We start from the raw sequence: 23,989 nt of genomic DNA, 5'->3' as shown, positions 1-23,989 counted from the left end.
TATCCGATAACTACTCTGTTTATTTATTTATTATTTTTTTAATTCATGTTTTTTCTACTTTTTTATTATCTTTTTTATCACATATTTATAATTATAATGTTTGTAATGTTTCAAATGGGGGTCAGCCTTAAAGTTCTTTGAACTTATTTGACCTCCATCGACACTCATGTTTCTCTTAATCTAATTTATAATTATTTATTTATTTATTTATTTTCAATCTTTCTACATAAAAAAAAAAAAAAAGTATAACAGGGGAGTAGCGGAAAAGCAAAAGTAATAAAACTGTCATCTTGTGATGTGCTTGACCAGCCCCTGTCAACTAGGACGATACAATAAAACCGACATAAACAAATTTAGAAAAATATGCAATACAGTAATAAGATGTTAACAAAAGTGTTATAAAATGCAATTGCTATCTGAACATTCTGATTGTATAAAAGTTAAAAATTCTGATTAATTAATCTATGTTTTATTAGAATGTACATGTTCTGTTATTTGATGTGTGTGGAAAATTTAGCAAAACAAACAAATAAATGAAAAATGAAAAAAAAACTATTAAAACAAATTTTTATAACACACGATATAATAATACAAAATTTAATTGTGAAACTTCTATATAAAATAATATACAGAATACATTATCTTAATTCTACAGAAATACTTGAACAAAAAATATTGAACACTAGGTCCATGTTGTCAAAAATATGGTAATATAATATGGTTTTCATTTCAATTCATTTCACGTATCGTAGTTTATTTTATTTGGATTTATCATAGTTCATCAATTCATTATTTTGCAGTGATAATTTTCAGGCAAGGATGGCTGCCAGGCGGCGGAATAGAGAGGCTCACGAAGAAAAGAAAATGTTGATAGCGAAACAAAAAGTGAAAGATTATAAAGAGAAGGAGGATGCAAAGATGAAAGTATGTTTTTTGAGGATGTATTTTCTCCCTAAATAATTGTTTTGTTGAATATGCCATTTTAATGTCACATTAATAGTTATCACTTTGACCAAAAACTGGATCAGAAAAAAAAAAAAAAAAAATTCTGAAAAAATATAATCTAAAGCAAAAAATATGCCTGTCAGACAATGGTTTTGGTTAAAATTAATTTGTTCTTTTTATAAGTGAAATAAATTTTTTTTTTCTACAGAAGTGAATAACATTATTAAAACTGCAAAATTACCTATTCAAAGTCTGATTTTATTATTCTTTATTTTTCAGGTTTTTGGGGAACAATACATCTTTAACCAAAACTTAACCAAAACTAATCATTTTGGAAGTTTTTAATGACATAAAAATATTAATTTTTATCTTTAAACTGGTGCTTTTAAAAAACTAAAAACACAACTTCACACGTAGACAATGTAAAGCACTAATGACCTGGAAAAATAACCACCCACACTATAATGTACTCTTCTATTGTTAGAGTTGGGTGGAGAGGAACATTTACAGTTCTGTTTCTTTTAGAGACCATGCTTACATGGTTTTGTGTCTTTTGTTACCCATGAAGATGCCATGCCATTTTATTGTCACATAATTGTTATCCAGTTTGACCAAAAACTGGATCTAAACAAAATTTATTTACCTGAAAAAATAAGAAAATGAGTAAACTAAAATCAAGTTCCAATATCGTGAATATTAAAGTTTATATGAAAGTGACTGATTCAAATGTTTACTTTTGTTTTTTTCTTTTTATTGCCAAACATAACAATTATGCAAAACTGAAACACGACAAATGATTTTGGGCAGACACAAAACATGGATAACTAAATCATGGCAAAGTTTATGTCACTTATATATTAAATCATATACATTTAAAAATATATTATTGAACCAGGAACAGTTATTAAAATGTGTTTATAGAGTTCTGCAGTGTGACGTCATATAGATGGCGCTGCGTGGTTGCTAGCCAACCAAAAAATGCGTTCAACGCTATTGTGTTGATAAACCATATACAGTAGATCTGTATTTCTATCAAATTATTTGGAGTCACGCAGGCAGTTTGAATGCATTTTTTGGTTAGCTAGCAACCACGCAGCGCCACCTACCGTCGTGACGTCAGCACCACAGAACTCTATAATTGATAAATTCCTTGAATTTTTTTTTTAAACAAACAATATACAACCATTTTATGATTGGTTGTTTTTTTTTCAAATTTTCTTTTTATTCATTTTTTGTTTTTTGTTTGTTTGTGGTATTGTTTTACACTTTAATGATAGTGCACCACACACCAGTTATGATTCGCTTCGTTTTTAATATTTCAATTGTTTTTGTTTTTTAATTACCACAACCCATTGTGAACAACAATGTAACCACAATTTCGTACTATAATCTGCATTTTGTGATATATATTTTGATAAAATAATAATAGGAACAAATAAAATGAAAAATGATAATTTGTTCTTATAATATGCTTGTAAAGGGATGAAATCTGCCTCAACTTAGATTTGAACCTAGAATCTTCTGCTTGATGGTAGACATGCCACTAGATAACTGGTGGTTTGTGTACATCTTTACCATAAACATTTTTGTATTTTAACTGGGTGTTTTATAGAAAAAACTTTAAAAAAAAATCAAAACTGTAAACCCTCCTAAAACCTTTCTTGAGGTTTAAGGTCCAACATTTTTAGAAAACCAAACGTATTAGACCAGTCCAACGAGTACTTACTTGCTTAATCTATAGAGGGCTTTCTTTACTTAAATTAAATTGAATATAATCTGAATTTGTTGAATAATGTAATTTAATAATAATATTCTTCTTCAATTCTTCGCAGGCACTGTTAGAAATGGCAAAGGCAACAAAAAGCAAAGATGCTTTGTGGTGAAATTTCTTTTAAATTGCATCAAAATTAAGGAAGAAAACGACGTATGGATAATGCACAAAATAAGATGGTGAATGGCAAATAAATTGGTGCAATAGTAGGCGTTATACATGACAAATTTGATTTAATTTTATGACCTAGGGGTAATTTTATGAACCAGAGGTCGTTTAATGAACCAGGGGTCATTTTATGACACAAATGAACCATAGGTAATTTAATGAACTAGAGGTCATTTTATGAATTAGAGGTCATTTAATGAACTAGAGGTCATTTTATGAACTAGAGGTCTTTTAATGAACTAGAGGTAATTTTATGACACAGAGGTCATTTTTTGACACAGTGGTTATTTTATGACCCAGGGGTCGGAAAGTCTGCTAAATATTTGTATATAGGCCTTACTAGTTAATACACTAGTCTTTCATTACATTTTTAATTAATACAAATTTAGTAGCAAAGTTATCTTATCTTCTGTAAAATATTTTACTACTTCTTTACCCTGAGGACAGATACCTTAAATGGGTACCGATAGTTTTTCTTTAGGCAGGCTGAAAAATCAGATCTAAAATTAACCGTCACTCATTATGGAGTGAGTGCAGAATCTGTTTGGGCTTTAGCCTATTCTCATTCCTGGTTATTTTTACATTGATGACCGAATAAATATTATTATTATTATTATTAAGACAAAGAACCCGCTCTTTTTCGCTTGGAACGAGTCTTAAGAACAAATTATTTATTGCCCCAAGTAAGCTAAAAATAATGTTAACATATTGTTAGCCACCCATTGTTGAATTAAGTGTGTTGGGTTGCATGTACGTTCCTCCAAGTTGTTCAGATGTAATCCCAGGGTGCCTTTAACTTGAGCTCTTTCTACACTATCTTTAACTTTATGTGACAAAAAAATGTGCCCATATATGAACATGATGATGTTATATCACTACCATATTTGGGCGCATCACTTTTGTCAAACTAGTTTGATAGTGTAGAGATCTTTACACCTCAGAATAAGAACTATGTTTTTTATAATTGAAGAAATTCACCTTACTAACACTAACATATCTTGGTATCAATACCTCACTTTATGATTGGAATCTATAAGCTAAAGTTATTTTAATAATTTGTATCGGGTATTTGATTATTGAAATTAACAACATTTAGCACATTTCAATTTTTAAAGTAATTCTGGATTTACTGTCTTATAATTTTTAATAAAATAAAACTATTTTTTTTCTATACAGTTGTTCATAGTATTCTTATGTGTAGTAAAGGGAAAAATTTTTTTTTTTTTTTTTTTTTTTTTATTTCATACTCATCCAACAGCGAGTAACCCGCCAATTACAGGATGGATAAACTATTTAAAATTTCACAAGACAAACATATACACAAGATGCTCTACATAAACAAAGACTTAGAAGACTTGAAGTAAAGGGAAAAATGAGTGTTTATTATGATACAGTTTTTGTAGAAACATTAGGGACCATTTCAAAATTATTCTACTGCAGTAATTATATTTTGTTTACTCTTTTACTTTACAATTTTTTTCAAGGTACAGTAATTATTATTACATTTACTCATCATTGCAGTGATGGCTTCATAAACATCTACAAATTCATATGTTACTGCAGTAACAGTACAGTAAAATATTTTTGTTATGATTCCTGATTTGTCTAAAATTTAGAATAATCATCGGTATAGGAAATGGCGTGCTTGTAGAATTTTGAGAAAAAGAAATACTATATAAGGAAACGTTTTTTAAAATAACAGGATGTTCATCAAGATTTATAAGAATAAAAACAAATTATCATAATAGTGTGATCTGTTTTACCGCCAGAAAAACATAAATATTTTTCATAAAAAACCACACCGCAAATTATTTATTCCTCTAAAAAACCGCAAGAATGAATTATTTTTATATTAGATTGTGATCTTCAGCGAAAACATAATGAACACGAATATTTAATTACCAATTATAAAAGTGCACAGAAAAAAATGAATGAAGAATAATATTACATTATTATTTCAACAGTGTCTTTATTACAAAGCATTTCATACCACGACGACACAAGTATAAACCAATTATAAAAGCGCACAGAAAAAAAAAAGAGTAATATATTTTCATTATTTCAACACATTTGATACCATTTACGACACTTTAGTATAAACCCATTTCCAAATCTTAAGTAATTGTCCACAAACCATGTTGGTATTCTTCAGATATAAGCCTATGGGCTTATACGAGAGTTGGTAAAAACGATGTATACAATACAAGGAGGTGCTGGAGATACTCCCACAAAATACCCAGAGTTCCAAAACATAAATAATACAAATACACGCCACAATAATATAATTAATCTCTGTGAGGCTGTACATCTACTGTATGACATAAAGCTCTGTCCACACTATCAAACTTTATGGGACAAACAAATTGTGATGTGCCCATTATTATATGGACATGATGATGTCATATCACTACCATATTTAGGCACATCATCTCAACTTTTTTTTCCAAACCATTCTGATAGTGTAGACAGAGCTTTACACAATGCATCAGCAGTTATACGTTTCAAAATAATGGTTTAGAGTTACTTAAGGCCACCAACACTTCCAAAATTATACACACAATTGAGATAAGTTAATTCATTTCTCACTTAATTTTGTATATTTCTTACTAAATACTGTATACAGTAGCATACTAAATATACATATATTATAAAATTAATTTAGTCTGGAATCAATGTTTGACTGACTGTTAAAATAGTGCACATTATTGTTATAGTGCACCAGTAAAATAACAGAATTATAACTATAGTTGGTTACTCTACAGGCGAATCACATATTTTAGTGGTATTCAAAATAATTTATTTCAGTCGATAAGTAATGATAATACTGTCACTTTCTAAGTGTCAATTTGTTTAAATTCTATGTTGATGATTCTATATTACTGAAAAATATCGAACTGAACATAGATTTAATGTTTTTTGGTAATGTGTGATTGGAAAACCACTTCTATATTGTGTAATTTCTCGATGGTACTTATGTATTGTAATAACAATTACTTAGTAATAGTAGACTCTTCCAACAGTAATAGGAACATATGACAAGATTCTTATTTTAAGGCTAATTCCAGTATTCAGTTTTGGGATATTTCGCTAGGATAGGATCTGTCATTGGTCAACACCTTTGGTTTAATAATTTTAGACGTCCTCTTCGTCCGACTCATCAACAGACGTCTTTTCATGAAGCAAAACATATTCCCTAGAACTATATCCAAACTTGACAACGTCTTTTTCGAAAAGTTCTACATATCGTTGCGGTTCGACCTTAACGTTATTTACGACTGTGCCATTTGAGGAGTTTAGATCGATGACAAACGGTTTGACTCTTCTCCCCGTAGTGCCGTCGTCTCGTTGGTAGTTTACGAGTCTAAATTGCAATGCTGCATGTTGCTTCGAGCACGACGGATGATCTATAGGAATGTCCGCGACCATTCTATCCCTACCCAGTAAATACGCACTTTGTCTATGCACTTGAAGGACGGGCATTTGTTCCGCACCTTTGAACACGTACAAACGCCATTTTTTCTTAGGTTTTCGAGCTTCAGGGGGCTCATTGTATTTGATAACAATTCCCCTAAATGTGTTCGTTTCTTCCGCAAGTTTCCCAGACAGCCCAAAATCTGGGCCTTGCTTTGGTTGAGCGGGTTCTTCCATTTGATTAGCATCGTTTGGTTGGCCATACTCATTATTCTCGGACGTTTGGAATGGATTTGTTGGTTTGTTTTTATGATCTCTTCGCCTCCTGTCATCATTTTCTTCTCTTTCTTGTTTTATTCTCACAGGAGGTTGATGACTCCTTTCTTCATGTCTGTGACCTCTTCTATTTTCCGTTTGTGTATTTCTGTTGTCATGGTGTTCTCTTTCCCTTCTCCTTGGAGACGTACTATACTCTCGATGTCTTCCATGCCTCTCTTCATCATGGTGCCGCATCTGGAATACAAAGGTGTGTCAAGCATTAGTAATATGCAATAAATGAATTTAAAGTTTGTACTACCTGGACTAGGCTAGGCCTAAACTAATAATACTAAATAAATTTAATAATTTTACCTACTGTACTGTACATTTTAATATTTAGGCTAGGCTAGCTAGCTAGGGCCTAGCTAGTAGTCTCTAGTATTAAACAAATAATTTTAAAACATAACGAGGGTCTAGGCCTACATAAATATACAGTACATAATCAAAAAGATTTAGAGATGTTTGAAATTAAGTCAAGAAAACAAATGCCATGCCTTGTGTTTTCTAGGCCGATGGTGGTCATGACTCTCTTCTGGGCTTTGAGAGCGTGAACGCCGGTGGCGGGATGGCGAGCTCCGCTTCTTGTGTTTTTTGTGGTGTTTATGCCTATGATGAGGTGAAGAATCACGGTGGTGACTTTTACTGGACATCTTTAAATACTTAAATATGTTATATATGAACGTTACTATTTCAGACACGTTTAGAGTTATCAGAAAACGGAATTATCTGCATACAAACGAGGGAACGACTCGGTTGTTCGCTTTTAACTCCATTTTGCAAATTGCATGATGGGATTGAAGCAGGCACCACCAAAGATCGTATAGCGCCGCCACGTAGCGCCACTTCGTGGCGCTATAGTATCTTTGTATGTAACCACCTAAGCTACTTTTAAATATAATAAAACAAATTTCTGTATTCAGTTAATTTGCTAAGTTTTATAAACATTTGTTTGTAAATCAACGATTTTCTCTATAGTAAACGTATTTTTTATCATAAATATATTTTATTTGTTGTTTTAAAATGGTTTAGGTACATTTACAATAAAAATGTAGTAACTTAGGTGATCTTTTCTAGGGGTAATCATAACAACTATTAGGTAGGCCTACATTTGTATGTATAGTACTTCACTTGGTACATAAAGTTACTATTATAAATTGTAGACTAAGCTCAGTGAGTTAAAATTAACAAATTAAGCTCAATAAGGATGTATGATCTTTGTTTTATTATAATAATGAGTTCGGATATATGTAATTAGGCCTATTTATTGTGATTGAATGATGATGGGGATTGATGCCTGGACACACTGGAAGTGCTGCTTTAGCAATTATTGAACCATCATCATGTATGATTGAACCACATACTATATAGGCTATCTATGATAATATATAATATTGTATATCCTAGAGACCAGGTCTGTCTATTTTGTATGACCCATGAATCTACAGTGCCTACTTAGTGCAGTAGTATACACTTGCTTATTAAATTTTTTGCCACGTTAATTTTTTTTACTGTTTTTCTTTTAGTATAAGTATGACTACAATTAGAACAGCAGTGGAGGGAGAAGCTTTAGAGTCGGACTCGGATGATGATGTCCGTCGTCCTACAGAAGATCTGACCGCTGCGTCCATTGATGACACTTGCGTTCCTGGAGAAGCACCAGAAACGGATGACGAGGAAGATAGATTGTCAAATTTAAGTTGGGAACATGAAGAGACAAAACTGCAACTTAATGCTTTCCCAGTACTTAAAGGTTAAAAAGCGTTCTAGTTGTTCTTTCTGACATACAGTACTTGATCTGGGTCCTATTGTACTAAACACCACGTTCACGTACCACCTACTACCACACACAAGCATACGCAAACACCTGTTAGTTTACTACACACACGCACCAACTACACCACACACATACAGCATGCAACCCACATTTATGCTCAACCAAGCTCCACCACCTATAATTAGTTTATCGTGTACCAGCAGCCGCTACACCACACTCAACCACCTGTTATCACACGCAACCACCTGCTACTAAACAAGGTATTTCCAAGTGCATTCTATAGATCAATATATAGAGTTCAAGTTCATTGGGTCATTGAAAACCTGGAAAATCATGGGATCTTACAACAATATTTTTCAGCCTGAAAATTGGATTGCAGTTCATATTAACATGCCATGTCATACTGTTGGAGTTTCATGAAAAAGCAGGTTGTAAAATCACTGTTTCAGGCTAAAAAAGGCATTAATTTTTGGCTAGAAAGGTCATTCAAATTAACTTGAACAAAACACTGAATTAAGTAATATCATTTTTTTTTCTTCTCACAGTTGAACCCGGTCCTAAATTGAACTCGTCAGAAACAGATGAAAAGCTTGAAAATTTACAAAAACAAGTTAAAAACCTAGAAAGAGATCTCCCAAAGTATGATACGCTGTTACACAGAAAACTACGCGAACGAAACATTGCATTGCATCGAGATATGAATGAAGTCATCTCGCAGGCGTTTCAAAATGCTCGTAAGGATCTTTCTCATTCAAGTCAGCAACTCTCTCGAACACAAGCTGTTATTCAGGTAGGTGAAAACATTTAAATTTACCATACTAACGTATCGTATATAAGTACTGTATACACCTTTAACATTTTGACTGTGGACTTATACATAAAGTATGTCTATACTGTAATTAGTTCATTTTCACATTGGAACGTACATTCTTAAGGTTTTTGTAATAAAGTATATTCAATTGTTTGTGGTGCTAGCCCAACACAGTGATAAACTACAAGGCCTGAAAATGGACCAGAACACTGGTCTACTCTTTCCAAAAGATGTACTAGGTTCTTTAAAATCCACACGAACCAGATATGTACACTGAACATACAGTTTTAAGTCCTTATCCGAGCAGACTTGTTTTACAACCAGAACTATTGTCAAATAGAGTCTTGAACCTCTATCGACATTATGACTATGGTTTTCAGCGCCCCTGTCTAAACCACTCGGCCACTTGACTCACTTAAACCAACCGATAAATCATACGACGTACGACTACTGTTGTTTTTTTTATTTCGTAAACATACCGAAATCGATTGATTTTTTTTAGGATGCGTGTCATACACTTCGGATTTTTTCGAATGATCTTAAGTCGATGGAGGAAAAGTTGGACATTATTAAAGGATGCAATAATATTCCGAAAATAACATTTCCGTTGCCTAAGCAACCGGATGCGGTACCGCTGGATTCATAGGTTCAGGTTGTAGTATCAATGCATGAGTAGTTGAATATAAGTGTGCTAAATGGTGCTAACAGATATAGAGGGCGGTAGTAGATTTTGATATACTAAACAACAATATATTGATATGAGTGATGATTTATGGACTATCTTTAAACACAGCTGTGCTGTACAATAGCAATTGTTTTTTCTCTCTCAAAATGATAGTAACAAGGCATCAATAGTATCAACAAACATTCCTCCTTTTTTTACGCTGTGAGGCTACAGAATGGGTTTAGTGGGCATGCTCAGCAGGCTGACCCCATCCCTGTTCACAGTGCTAATTACATATTTTTATTAGCAACTCATACAGTCTTATTAGAAAACAATTCCCCCTTTCCCTCAACATTGGTTGTGGAGGTTTTTAATTAAATACTGGTGGTAGAATATTCTTTTAACGGTGGGTGAAACTAATATTCTTATTTTGGCACACATAGCGTGTCATACCTATATTTGATCTTGAATCTGGTTTTTGAAAAATAATCGAAATGTTTTCTGATGGCACTACTATGCCTCAGTGGTCGAATGGTTAAGAACATATATCAAGAAGAAGGTTCCGAGTTCGAATCTTGGTTGTGGTGGATTTTTCTCATTCTCACAGATTTCCTTATCTTTTTTCTTTATTGTTTCAAATTAATTACTTAATATTTAGTATATCACCTGGTGGTTTAGAATTTCTGTAAATGTTTATAAAAATAATAATAAAATCTTTTCGACTCTATATTTAAAACCAATCTTATGACTGTACCCATTGTTACTTCTGAGTAATGTTAATCAATGTTGAGGTTTAATCAGAAAAAAAAACTAAACACAACATATTAATATATATATAAATAGAATTCTGAGAGCTAGCTAATCATTGAATGTAGTCTTTGTTGTGTTGTTGCAGGAAACGAAACTGAAATTACCAAAATAACTTATAGCTCATAAACAATATTTTTATTGCAATAAAATAACGAATTATTTTATGGAAAGGAAATAGTATTGATGTTGCACTCTTTCACTCTATTATTTTTGTTATTGAAATAATTTATAAAAAGTACAAGAATATATAAATGAATAAAGTAAAATAAATGATTTCAAAATTGATAAAGTCTTGGCGTTCTCTCTGTAAATAGAACGGTATACAGTTTTATTTTACAATTATTATGGAATTTATCTCAACATTTTCTTGAAATCCCCGAACGTTATGTTCAAAGAACACAGTTCATCATTCGAGACGAGTAGGGGTTACCCCGGTAAACAGGTACACTAAATATCCTGTGTATCAGGGGGATTACCACCTACATCTGATAGGAGAGTGATTGATTTGCTATTGGTAGTAATAATTATACAGTATTACTCCATGGTGTAATTTCACTCTTCCCTGGTAATCCTTGCCTAAAAGATATAAAAAAGAACAATAACAAAAATATATATATTTTTTATAAAGATAATGATGAACCCATTAATTACCACATATCTGATAGGACAGTGATTGATTTACTATTGGTAATTCTTAGCCACATGTACTTAAAAGATTTAAAATAAAATAAAAAAATTATCTAAAATTTGTTTTTCGTTGAAGTATCAAACAAAACTTTGATTGTTTTCCCCTTTAAAGATACTATTTGTAATCCTTGACCACATGTGCCTAAAAGATATAATAACATTTAAAAAAAATAGTTTTTCGTTGAATCATAGAACAAAACTTTGATTGTGTTCCCCTTTAAAGATAATGATGAACCCAATCATTTCCTGTACTTCCGTATTCTTAAACCACTACTTAAGAGGCCTATCATTTCCTTCTGTGGTTTACAATAAATAATGTATTTCCTTATTCGTCAAATGCCATGTGAAGTGGTAATGTTTCGTCAATGTCCTGTCATGGTCTGATATTCCATATTCGGCAATATTGTTTTGTTGATTTTTGTTTTCGTTATTACGTTTTTTTTCACTATCTTCTTGTACCAGTACTTAAGTTCACAAATTCCGAACTTCAGTATATATCCTGTCATTATTATTTCTTTAAAGACAATTGGGGATAACAGTGTCCAACACACAAATAGTACGGTACAAGCATGAAAATAGCAATAACAAACTTAGATAATTTTTTCACTAACTAAAAGAACTTTGAAGACAAATTTTGACAGTTAATGAAGGTTCAATAGAAAATAAAATCACAAGGCTGTGGCAATTATGAATTAATTAATTTTGGCGTGTGTGTGCAGTAAATGGGCATTGGTGGTTATGATGCTTGGCTACCACTCCTGGGTCCTGGGTTCAAGTCCCCGTCACATGTCAGGATTTTTTCTAATCGGACAAAATTACAACTCCACTCCAAAAGACTTGTAATAAGACTTTGTTTATGTAGAGCATCTTGTGTATATGTTTGTCTTGTGAACCTATGAGGGTCCCTAATGATCAGCAATTGCTGGATGGATCACCCTCATTAAATATGGTAAAACTTTTTTTTTAATCACATAATGCGTAAAGCTCCGTCTGCACATCGCCGCATTTATCATTGATTGAAGTGCTTGACCACCGCCCGGTTTCTAGTCTAAGGTTATAGCTGTTAATATGGGTTTTCCCCTTTTCTCTTCCAAAACGCCATAAATTTGAATTCTGAAGAACTTGTTTTCTATTGGCGCAGATCTCGGAGGCTATTGGTATAATAGAGATATTATAGTATATAATATCTCTATGGTATAATGGTCCTTTTTTATTCCTCCGGCGTTCCTTTCCTCATGAAGGATAGCCTACACATATCAATATGTCATTGAATTAACGTAGACCAAAATAGGCCTATAACAGCAACACTATACTTGCTAGGGTTTGGTTTGAAATTAGAATCAGTCATTGGGCGTTGTTTATATGTAGGCCTTGTTTTTTTTTAAATAGTTTTTTTTTAAATATTTGTTGCAGTTTCTTTTGTCACATCAATTATTTAAATTGACGACGTTGTTTATATAAAACCGATACTGAAAGAATTTTATTGGCTAGATTTTGTGTTTTACTAACACATGATGCAGTAAAATAGAGCGATACATAAAAATAATATTATATATATATATATATATTTATAAGGAAGTAAATTGTAAAAATGTGATAAATGATCCGTAAGCAATGTGAACGGAAGGTAGCTGACTGGGATGGTCTCAATAGCTTCCGTTTACACGTAAGCGGTAATGATAAATTCGTTTTAAAACAATGACTTAATAATCCGTTTTAAAGATCAGGAATCGATTCAAAATTATTGTTCATAGATCTAGCTACGGTCAAAAGAATTCGTAATGTATATTTGTATTTGTTACCGGTGTTGGTTGAAACGAATTCGTACTTCGTTCAAACGAATTAGTGATTCGTTCAAACGAATTCATACTTCGTTCAAACGAATTCGGACTTCATTTAAACGGATTACTAATCCGTTCAAACGAATTGCTAATTCGTTCAAACGAGTTCATACTTCGTTCAAACGAATTAGGCCTAGTAATTCGTTCAACTAAACGACACATTCGTTCGAACTAATTAGTATTTCTTTCAACCGAATAATTAGTGATGCGTTCAAACGAATTAGTAATTCGTTCAAACGAATTAGTAATTCGTTCAAACGAGATGGGTGTCCGTTCATGAATTCGGATTGTGGTATTAATAAGAATATTAAAAATAATAATAATAATCAGTTTGTTGTCCATGGAGATATAAGTTGAGATTTCTCGTTTGCATGTGAAAGCATTTCGTCTGTGATATTAGTTCGTTTTCCTTGACGTTCTTTACTTTACGAAATTCGTTATACCGTTACGGTATTTAGTTTCCTCCGTTGTTTTGAGCATTTGAGTACCTTTTAAAGTTGACCAATTGGTCAATACTTAATACTGTAGTAGTACCGTGAATGAATTAGTTTAATGACCTTTTGGAAATCCTTTGTTAGTTGAGGCCATATTGAGTTCAACACTCCAGAACAGACGTACTTTGTTTTTCTCCATTAGACACGGATTAGTACGTACGATAGTATTGTGAATTTTTTACTAATGCAACACACACTTTGCTAGGGCAAAGATTACAAACGGTGTATTTTCTAGGCATAGACTTGTCAAGAGCTAAGAATATTAAAGGAATTTTCGCTTCCGCTTCTGGAATTTATAGTTTGGGCTTATTTGTGGTTTTCAGGAGGAAATTACTTTATTTCGAACCCTAGATACCCTCTTCCTTGACACCACTTCCTCGACACCCGTTCCCTCTTCCCAGACACCACTTTCTTGACACCCCCTTCCCTTTTCCCCGACATCACTTCCTCGACATCCCCTTTCTCGGCACCTAACTTAATCATATTGTACTAGACCCAACCACTCACTTTTCCCGTTAATACGGATTAGACCCATTGGAAATAAGTTTACTTTTTATTTGTAGACTTAATGGGTTATCCTGGTATTCTTTTTTAATATCTACATTGTATATTTTAACTATTTTTATGAATATCGAATAAAATCAATCAATCAACCCCTCCCCTCTATCTTACCCGACACCACTTCCTCGACACCCACTTGCTCGGCACCCCTCCCCCTTCTCTTTTCCCCCACATCACTTCCTGGACATCCCCCTTTCTTGGCACCCCTTCCCCTCTCTCTTCCCCGACACCACTTCCAAGACACCACCCCCACCCTTCCTCAATACCCCTTGCTGAAATGTTGATATGAATAGAGATACCAGTAGTTGACACATTATTCTGTATGCTATGTGCAGTATATAAAGTACGTTTAATTCCGTTTATTGAAAATACATTATTACTATTATTATTATTGAACAAGTTCGAAAGCATCATTGTAATTTGTATGTTTGTAAGTTTTAGGAAGAAAACTTGACGCCAGGCTCCTATAAATTAACGAAGTAGAAATGGTTGAGAACTGAAAGGTATTATACTGTATAATACAAAGTAACAATACTATAATTTTAATACTAAATTTTCAATGTAAGCCGGACTGCGATCGCAGCCGGACTGCTATTGTACACCTTCATTATTTTTTTTTTAACTGGTGGTCACGACTTCAAGTTGTCCGCAACTTATTTTGACCTCCATCCGCACATTTTTGATGTTTTTCTTGTTTATTGTAATTTTCTTTTTGCAATTTTTATCTTTTATTTTAAAATGTGTGGAGAAACTAATAAAACAAACAAACAAACATAATTAAATAGGCCTACGAAAAAATAAAATGTACATGGACTACACTACGGTAACATTATGCTATGATATAATACCACATACGAGGTTTGAACAGTTCAAAGTTCCAAATCTCATGTTGACAAATATCTTAATTTGACCAAGAGAATGCTTTATTTGTTAGATATTTTCACCACAAAAGTTATAAGCAACTTTACTGCATTGTCTAAACACAATAGTACATAGCAAGTTAACTACAGAGATATTTATTAGGCCTATAGTGAACTATAATATCTCTATGTTAGACTAGTCCAGATCTGAGAAAAATGAAATGCTGTAGGCATTTCGTGTTAAAAGCGAAAAACATGTGTTTTAGGGTAATTTCGGGGTGCTGAATTTAAATGTGCTGTTTACCCGGCTCAATTTTTAGATCTTCACCCTTAAAATGTGAAAAACAAAATGGCCGCCATTTCAGACTTATTTTGGCTTATAACTTGACTTTTAAGTGACATAGCAAGTTAAAAATGGTTTCTATACCCATGTTTGTGATACTGAAGATTCCAAATATAATATTGTTATTAAAGTTGTAAATATTCTATTTCAGCCACCATGTTGAAATCCAAGATGGCCGCTATTTTAAAACATATTTTGGCTTATAACTTGACTATTAAATATTTAAAATGTTAATATTGCGTGAATATGTTTTACAAGAACTACATTTTTTAAATACATTTTACCGTATTAACGATCAAGTTGCTATTGGAAATTAATTACACAAAGAACACTTTATCATAAACATATTTTATTTATTAAATATAATGGAGAAAATGTAATTTAATTCTGCCTCTTCTGTTTTATTTCTAGTTTCAGTCTCATAGTCGTTTATAATCCGTTTCTCTGTAAGGTCGAATTCAAATGTTAAATGATTATGTAAATTTGTATGTGTAGATATTTGAAGAGAAAGTTGTGACGTGATTAGTTGTGGATAGAAACTAAATTTTCAAAGTAGCAACAAAACGTCAGATTTGTTACTCTGCTGAAAAGCTAAAATGATGATATGTGTATAGTTAGGCCTACACTAAAATTGCATATTTTTACTATAAAAAAATAAAAATAAAAGTATTGTACAGTATTATAAACAAGAAAAGTATTTTTAACTACTGGAAGTGGTAGACACAATACTTGACCCTTATTGGACAATAATTTAACCACAAAATTAGTTTAATTTTCAATAAAAATCGATTCCCAGATGTTTTTGCTATAACAGTTGCAATTATGCGGTTTACGACGAGGACTTCAAATTGTGTTTACAACAATGACATGCTAGAATACTACCTACAAGTGTTTGTATATAATTCAATATGTGCTTAGTTTAATATGTTTCTACACAAAAATTCCTTTGTGAGCACAAAAGGTGTAAAGAAATTCCTCTTTTGTTGTCGTACTATTTGGCATTGAATCCAAACCACACTTGAATTTTATATCAATTGTTTAAATTTGTTTGGAGGTTTACAATTCCGGCGCTCCGTAATATATAAAGAGCTCACTTCGAGGCATGGTACTTGATGGTACATGGAATTCGCCCTGAGAGGGGTCGATTCTGATCCGAAGAATGTTTCACGCCTGATCAATGCCGTCCAATGAGGGTTAGCTGTGTCGTTTCTCTTGCAAATATGAAGCTTACAGCCACTGAACGCATGGCTTACCCCATTCAATGTCGACAATCGATCGTTTGGGAAACACAATATACCTTTTCTTAGTCACAAATGCAAATTACCAACGCCCAAGCGCAACAGTTGACATAGACTGGAAAAAGCTACAGTCGGAAAATCGTTTGGTGAAAACAGGAGGAATTTCTGCGTCAAAGATGGGCTTTCGGAACCTTGGATTGTTTCTCCTGACTGTGTCTGTGTCTTTTGCGCAAGATTTTATCTCGCAACCAACTGACACCACCGCGTATGTGGGCCAAGATGTGACATTGAGTTGCGTTTTGAATTCGGATCATGGCAGCCATTTGTGGGTTAAAGACTCGATTCTCATTACCCAGGAGCACAGTATACTTTCCCATGTTATGGGTGAAGATGGCGATTCCACTCAATACAAAAGGTATCTATTTTACTTTATATAACTGTATTTATCATTATTTTACAGTTTTTAAGACCATTAATTATAGTATCGGCCTAACAGATCCCGACCAGTAGGCTACTAGTACTATTTATACGAGGAAGGGCCTATACCAGGCTTGTCTCAAAATCATTATAATATCTTTACATTTTGGTACCAACTAATAACGCAAAAATCTACGTCAGGCTGATCTACGTCCAGCGCCATATTTTAATTTGACCAATCACAAGGGACAATTCGAATGCTCCGTCGCATGTGATTGGCCAAATTGTGTTGCGCGTACGTCCTTGAGTGGATACAAGTCCCAAACTTTAGTAGATTTAGCACCAACTTAATGGAAACTTACTGTACTTTAGCACTTAAGAATACAACCTGGTACAATATCAGTATATATTTCGACTACTAGACTATATTATCTTATCTTATGGTATAAATTGTATTATGAACCTACATATGTGTATATATATACTGTACTGTGAGTAATTAAAGATTCATTTATACCAAATATAATATGACTGGCAACATAATATATTCATAATACATATTAATATTTATTTAAACCATGAGGGTGATTATTCGTTGATGGTAGAGTTTTAGCGTTATTACTGTATTTAATTAATATTGCCATGGTGACAATCAATACCATATGGTTCGTAGTTTCAATTGACATCAAGTTCATTCATTACAATTGTCAACACCGTTAACACAATTCAAAGAGAGTTATTATAAATATCGTTGCTGCTCAAGATAAAAATAACCTCTCTAATTGTTTAATTTAATTATACATTTCTGCGTGATTGGATTGACATTTGTCAACATTATAGAATATGAAATATCAGTGTCATTATCGTGTATATATATTATACAATGGAGGAAAAATAATAACATTATAATTATTTTTTTTCCTCCATGATTACAGTATACACGGCCCGGGCAATGTTTTTGTTTGTTTCAATACAGCGTAGATACACCACAATAGGCCATGATTTCGTTTTATTATTGTTTATTTTACGTATAATTGTTTATTTATTATTAATTTTCATGTCTTTAATTTAATTATACCGTTTCTTATTTTAATCAGATATTCTGTGGTGCCAACAAATATAGATGGTTACTATGGCTACAGTCTCCGCATCAGTAATGTCCAAGCTCAGGATGCCGGAGTGTACCAATGCATCGTACTTGGCGGCGAAACTGGTCTGCAATCTCAAAAAGCAGCCCTGCAGGTGTTAGCCGCGCCAGCAGGAGACTACCCAGAATGCAAGACCGACATAGACAACCTTCATGTCAACATCGGTGAAGAAATCACATTTTCGTGCGAGTCAAACGGTGGTTCTCCAGCAACTATCCTGAAATGGCTTCGAGGTGAAGATTTGACCGAGCCTAGCGAAACCACCAATACACACACATGGAAAGTCACAGAGGAAGATGCTGACGCGGTCTTTATCTGCGAAGGTAGCCATCAGCTATGGAGCCTTCCTCGTACCTGTTCAGTCGGACCGTTCAAGCTCATCACCGGTGATCCAGCAGTCGAGATAAGCGGAGTAAACGACGTTGATGTTGGCTCCACCGCTGTGTTCGTTTGCCAAGCCTTTCACATTTCAAATCCAGATTACACCTGGTACATCGATGGTGCCGTTATCAACCCGAATGACGAACGCATTACATACCGGAATTTTGGTTCCTCCGCCACTATGGACATCCGTGACGTAACATTAGCTGATGCCGGTGCAAGTGTCCAATGTAGGGTGAACTACTTTGCTGGAACTCTGCCGTCAGACATATTGATACTAAACGTTCAACCACTACCAACCACGACATTAACACCGGCTACAACGCCTTTGAATAACCTTGACGATATCGAAAACGAAGCCTTAGACTCGAACAAATCCGAGGTGTCGAATAGTACCATTATTGGGGTAACAATGGGTATTATCGCACTAGTTCTTATTGTACTCATTATAGTGGGTATTGTCGTAATCCGACGAGCTGCTTTAAAAATGAAAGAACAAGACGCCGCCAATGGCGAGAATTTTACGATGCGCAGTCGATATGTCGGCGTTCTGCGATCCTGGTTTTTCCCTGTCCATGAGCACACGCAAAAATCAATGGCATCGTTTGTATCCGGTCCTGCTATGGACAATAAGGGTTTTCAATCTTAAATACATTATTGCTTTGAATTGTTTTCTAATATTAATAACAACATTAATAATTACTGTAATTAGAATAATCTGAGTAGCGTTAAACTATCTGAAATACTATTTTTAAAACATTTGGACTAATTATTGTATTTATATTATGTCATTTTTTAGGGTATAGGTAATTTTATATACTCTTTTATCATATAATATTTAAATAAATTAGTAAGATATTACTAATTTCAAAATTACGTCACTAAACCACCTTGAATATGATTAATCATCGTTAAAACTTTGTTAACACTAAAAACAAACTAAACGTGTTTGTGTCGAGTGTTATATGTAACAACACTTGCACTCGACACAAACTCATTTAATATGTTATCAAGTAAGATATAAGTTATAATTGAAGATAATCACGTCGTTTAATACATTTTTTATGAATCGTTAATATTTCTTAATAAAATATCCAGAAAATGTGCCGTGGTGTCTATCGTTGTTCTGTGAACTGTGTCTGGATTTACCCCCGTCCCCAATGATTTCTTTTTTTCGTTGCTGAAATTGTCAATAAAGGAAAATTAAGGGGTCTCATTGGTTGTTTACTTTTGTTGTTATAATAATAATATTTATTGGGCAAAAGTTCATAAAGTACATTTTACAATTCATCTTGCCAGGAGCAAGTAATAGGCATGAGCCCAAACAGAAAACTGCTCTTACTCCATCATTACTTATAAAATACAAAAATAACAAAACTAAGTAGCACAAATTAAGTCAAAATAAAACAAAACAAAGTTATAATGAGATACACCAATTAAAAATAAGCTGCATTGAATAAACAATATAAACAATTACAACTTAATATTTTGAGATCAAATGTTTGATGAGTTGGGCTTTAAAGTCTGAAATTGTAGCACATTTTTTAATTTCATTGGGAAGTTGCTCCCATAATCTAGGGAAAATAACAAACGATGAATTTAAAAATGTATTGGTCTTTGCCTTCCAATGTATTAACCGCCCTTCACACCTCTCAGAACATTCAGAATTAAGCTGATGTGTGATTCGTCCGAAGTTAGATTTGTTTAAGACGCGATTGGTGTGGGGGATATATTGAGAAGGTTAGATTGATCACAGGTATGAAAATAGGAGGAGATTCATTTTATTCATTGAGCATTTGAAAATTCTCACAGTAATATATATCACTACGACATTTTTGATGTCAAATAAATAAATCAAATGAAACATTCCCGTCCCTCGGTAAAAATGTCACCAGTGTCCGCAATGTAATAAAACGGAGATAAAATTATGTATGATGTTTTTTTTTTGCGGGGGAGTTGGGAGGGTTGTAGTGAATAAATTAAGTTGTGTGTGTGAATACAACCTTGGTCGTTTCTACGCTACGTCATAACGAGTTCTTAGATTTTTAAACGGCATTTCGTTATATTCTTTCTTCCTTCTACAATATCCGTTCCTTTACAACGGGACTTTTCTAGTTATTTTGCTTGTGTTGTATTTGTATAACTCTTGACCCGGAACACGTACGCTGAATACAATTTGTATTTTCTATTCAAGTTGAACGAACACAAAACAGGCTTATACATTTTGACCTAACAGAGATTTTATGTACGTACCGTATAACTTGTGGATTATAGTCTTAAGCTACTGTACAAGAGACGGTACTGTGTATAGCGTGATTAAGGATATGACCGTGGTACCACAAAAATTAGTACAAAGAAATAGATATTTTTCCGTTTAAAGCTTTTTATTATAATCACAATACAATTTAAGAAAATTTGGTAAACTGAAGTTGCAATAGTAAACTTTGGCACAAGAACGCCCAAAAGAGCGATTGGAATAAATAAAGTTATTTTGAAAAAAAAAATAAAAAATTACAAATTGAGGAGCATATATAGAAATATTATAGCTTCTTTAAAAGTTTTTAGAAAATAACAATTAATATTTCGACTAAGAACGATACATATGGAGAGGCCTTGTAATACTAGTATAATACCCTGTTTATTCATCTTAAAATACTATAATACACAATGGAAGGGTGGATTTCACTCTTCCCTGAGTTATACACATGCTTTTTGAAATTTTAAAGTGAACACAATTTCAGTTGAACGCCTATTAATGTGACACCCTTCAGGACCCAACAAAGTGGCCCCTTACTATGGGTGTCTCTCTGATAAACATTTATTTCCACACAAAAAATGGAAATCAACAAGATTACTAGAGTGACCCTAAAGCTTGGTTCCCACTAGTAACGCAAGGACGTAGGAGCAACGCAAGTAATTTGACCAATGACACACAAACTGTCGCTTGTTATGGTCAGCTTGCTTGCGTTGCGCTTACGTTACGTCCTAGTGGGAACCAAGCTTAAGGAGTGGTTTTACTGTAGTAATATAACACATATGAAAAAATGTATCTTCTACATAGGCTTATGTAGGAAACCGGACGACAGTAATTATTTGTTTTGCATTTGAACTTTGTTATTAAGGATGTCTAGAGGAAATAGGTTCAAGGGACGAATATCCTTCTATTGCCTACTGAAACAGGTAGAATTGCAAACAGGAAAGAATTAAGAAATGGTATACAGTACCAGGAAGAACATTAAATACATTGATCTTAATTTACAGTATATGCAATATTATACAATGTTTATAAACGATTTCTCACTCCTGAGGACGATCAAAGCGTATTGATCGAAACGTCGAGAAACTCAACAGTTAATACACGTGGTGTACGGCAAACTTTATATCAACATTTATAAAAGATACATACGTCATGTTCATTTTAGTAGGAACATAGGTCTTAAGTAAAGGGTTAGGTTCGAGATCAAAATAAGTTTTAAGCTCTGTCTACACTATCAAACGTTATGTGACAAAAAAAGTGTGATGTGCCCATATATGGTAGTGATATTCCCAAATATGGTAGGGTATATGGCATCACCGTGTCCATGTATGGGCACATCACATTTTTTTTGTCACATTAAGTTTGATAGTGTAGACAGAGCTTTACTCTTATATAGCTCATTTTATGGAGAATTTTGGAACACATTATTTGGTCCTTGGCTGGTCTATGTACAAATATATTTAAGGAATGTAATAGCAACTATTCACAAGCCATGTACAAAATGGTGGAACTCATAGGCCTGCAAATTATAATTCGCGTCTTTTATTTTATTTTATTTTATTTTATTCAAACTCATTCAACAGCGGGAAACCCGCCCCTTACAGAATGGAATAAACTATACCATATAAAAATATATATAAATCTTAAAATCTAACAATACAAATTTATACAATTTTACTAATTTTATTACAAAAACAATTATAACGGTCAAAAAAGAGATCAATCTTGTGGTACAATATTGAAACTAAGACTCTACAATTGGTATCCTATTATTTAATACATAATGTATGATATACCGTAAAAGTGTAATTATTTCATTGTAAAATCTTAAGCTATCTTATAATAAGCATAATGGATCTGGTGAATAAAAGCATATATATTTATATGATTGTAATATGCATCAACGATTAAGCGAATCTTTAAATTGTTTAAACATTAACGTGACAATAAACGTAAATATAAACTTAGTGATTATTGTAACGATTACGTAATAATTATTACGTTATTTTATGGTTTGTACAGTTGCGTAATCAAGTCCGTAATCCTGTGGTTCGGGGGTTGGAAACGTACCACTTTTAAACTCTATATCTGCGTACGTTAGGCCTTCTACGTTTTTCTTAGTAGGGTCTGGTGTGTTTGTGGTCGATTTGTTAGGCTTAGCATACAGATCATCAATACTCTCTTTACTGTGGGCCTCGATCGGCGTGTTCGTATTCCGTTTGTTAGGCTTAGAGTACAGATCATCAATACTCTCTTTACTGCGGGACTTGTTCGGTTTCGCATACATTTCATCAATACTTTCTCTGCTTTTTGTTTTTCTTGGGTTAGCATCACTTGCTTCATTCACTGAATCGATATTGTCCAGACTTACTGCGTTCCGTGGCGTGTCATACCTAGCATTGTGACCAATTACTAACATATCAGGTTCGGCGTACATAGTCTCCAACTGAGTATTTGAATTTGAAATCGTAGGCGCATCATATATTGATAAATCTGTTTTTAATGTTTCACGTAGAGAGCCATTTTCTACGTGCGTTTTTTCAGAATTGTAAGTTTTTTCAGAACTGTTAATGTCTTGTTCAATGTTGTCGTACATTGGTTCTTTCAATGGTACACTTTCGGGTTTTGTCTTTTTGTCGTACTGTCTTTTGCGCCTTTTATATAAAATGTGAATTATAATTGCTGTTATCAAAATCACAATAGCTATTGCCACTACGCCAATGACAATAATCACTGTTTGTGGATCTTCATCTGGGACATTGGTTGTTGATAGTTGATCTGTAATGGATTGTTGCCTGCCTTGTGGTGTTGTACTTAAACTGTTTTCTGAAACGTTTATTGTATAGCTCGCTGTACTGCTGTTACGACCACTACGACTAATAGTACAAGTAACTATTTTGTCTTTGGCACTGCTTGAAACGCCTGTCACAGTAAACACATTGCCTATTGCACTTCGACTGTTACCTCTTAATGAATCTACTGGGTTGTCATTCCACTTCCATTCATATTCATAATAATCAGGATTACCTTTCCCTGAGCAGGTAAGGTTAAAGCTATCACCAACTTGAAGTGGACCTGGTGGTGATTGTT

General features: G+C 33.3%; 4 protein-coding genes across 6 annotated transcripts in view; 3 read left to right on the top strand and 1 right to left on the bottom strand.

Moving 5' to 3' along the window:
* The window catches only part of LOC140053972 (uncharacterized), an 84,942-nt gene extending 80,940 nt beyond the window's left edge, over positions 1-4,002 (top strand). The window contains exons 10-11 of the mRNA XM_072098753.1: positions 801-924; positions 2,778-4,002. Of these exons, the coding sequence (XP_071954854.1) occupies positions 801-924; positions 2,778-2,828 (175 nt within the window). The 3' untranslated portion in view covers positions 2,829-4,002. The remainder of the gene's footprint in view (positions 1-800; positions 925-2,777) is intronic.
* A 641-nt stretch (positions 4,003-4,643) lies between these two features.
* On the bottom strand, positions 4,644-7,405 carry LOC140054313 (smad nuclear-interacting protein 1-like). Its single transcript, XM_072099250.1, has 2 exons — positions 7,108-7,405; positions 4,644-6,808 (listed from the first exon to the last, which is right to left on the bottom strand). The coding sequence occupies exons 1-2, from the start codon at positions 7,261-7,263 to the stop codon at positions 6,017-6,019; spliced, it is 948 nt and encodes a 315-aa protein (XP_071955351.1). The 5' UTR covers positions 7,264-7,405; the 3' UTR covers positions 4,644-6,016.
* A 288-nt stretch (positions 7,406-7,693) lies between these two features.
* LOC140054265 (uncharacterized) lies at positions 7,694-10,906 on the top strand. 3 transcript variants are annotated; one of them, XM_072099186.1, is made up of 4 exons: positions 7,694-7,709; positions 8,137-8,363; positions 8,933-9,177; positions 9,701-10,906. In XM_072099186.1, the coding sequence occupies exons 2-4, from the start codon at positions 8,144-8,146 to the stop codon at positions 9,842-9,844; spliced, it is 609 nt and encodes a 202-aa protein (XP_071955287.1). In that variant the 5' UTR covers positions 7,694-7,709; positions 8,137-8,143; the 3' UTR covers positions 9,845-10,906. The 3 variants fall into 3 exon arrangements, with proteins under 3 accessions (XP_071955287.1, XP_071955288.1, XP_071955289.1); XM_072099187.1 differs by lacking the exon at positions 7,694-7,709 and adding an exon at positions 7,713-7,744; XM_072099188.1 differs by lacking the exon at positions 7,694-7,709 and adding an exon at positions 7,754-7,819.
* A 5,661-nt stretch (positions 10,907-16,567) lies between these two features.
* On the top strand, positions 16,568-19,748 carry LOC140055064 (neogenin-like). Its single transcript, XM_072100247.1, has 2 exons — positions 16,568-17,111; positions 18,211-19,748. The coding sequence occupies exons 1-2, from the start codon at positions 16,720-16,722 to the stop codon at positions 19,289-19,291; spliced, it is 1,473 nt and encodes a 490-aa protein (XP_071956348.1). The 5' UTR covers positions 16,568-16,719; the 3' UTR covers positions 19,292-19,748.
* Positions 19,749-23,989: the final 4,241 nt, after the last annotated feature.

This window comes from Antedon mediterranea, chromosome 7 (assembly GCF_964355755.1).
Source record: "Antedon mediterranea chromosome 7, ecAntMedi1.1, whole genome shotgun sequence".
In the NCBI taxonomy this organism is placed as follows: Eukaryota; Metazoa; Echinodermata; class Crinoidea; order Comatulida; family Antedonidae; genus Antedon; species Antedon mediterranea.
The sequence above is the reverse complement of the archived record's forward strand: the minus strand, read 5'-3'. Positions and strand labels throughout refer to the sequence as shown.

Bases quoted from the DNA above. Each gene is read 5' to 3' on its own strand.
- LOC140054313 (XM_072099250.1), bottom strand. From the start codon at position 7,263: ATGTCCAGTAAAAGTCACCACCGTGATTCTTCACCTCATCATAGGCAT. The intron at 6,809-7,107 runs GCATGGCATTTG...TTTGTATTCCAG, and splicing joins ATCGGCCTAGAAAACACAAG to ATGCGGCACCATGATGAAGA.
- LOC140054265 (XM_072099186.1), top strand. From the start codon at position 8,144: ATGACTACAATTAGAACAGCAGTGGAGGGAGAAGCTTTAGAGTCGGAC. The intron at 8,364-8,932 runs GTTAAAAAGCGT...TTCTTCTCACAG, and splicing joins TGCTTTCCCAGTACTTAAAG to TTGAACCCGGTCCTAAATTG. The intron at 9,178-9,700 runs GTAGGTGAAAAC...GATTTTTTTTAG, and splicing joins GAACACAAGCTGTTATTCAG to GATGCGTGTCATACACTTCG.
- LOC140055064 (XM_072100247.1), top strand. From the start codon at position 16,720: ATGTCGACAATCGATCGTTTGGGAAACACAATATACCTTTTCTTAGTC. The intron at 17,112-18,210 runs GTATCTATTTTA...TATTTTAATCAG, and splicing joins GATTCCACTCAATACAAAAG to ATATTCTGTGGTGCCAACAA.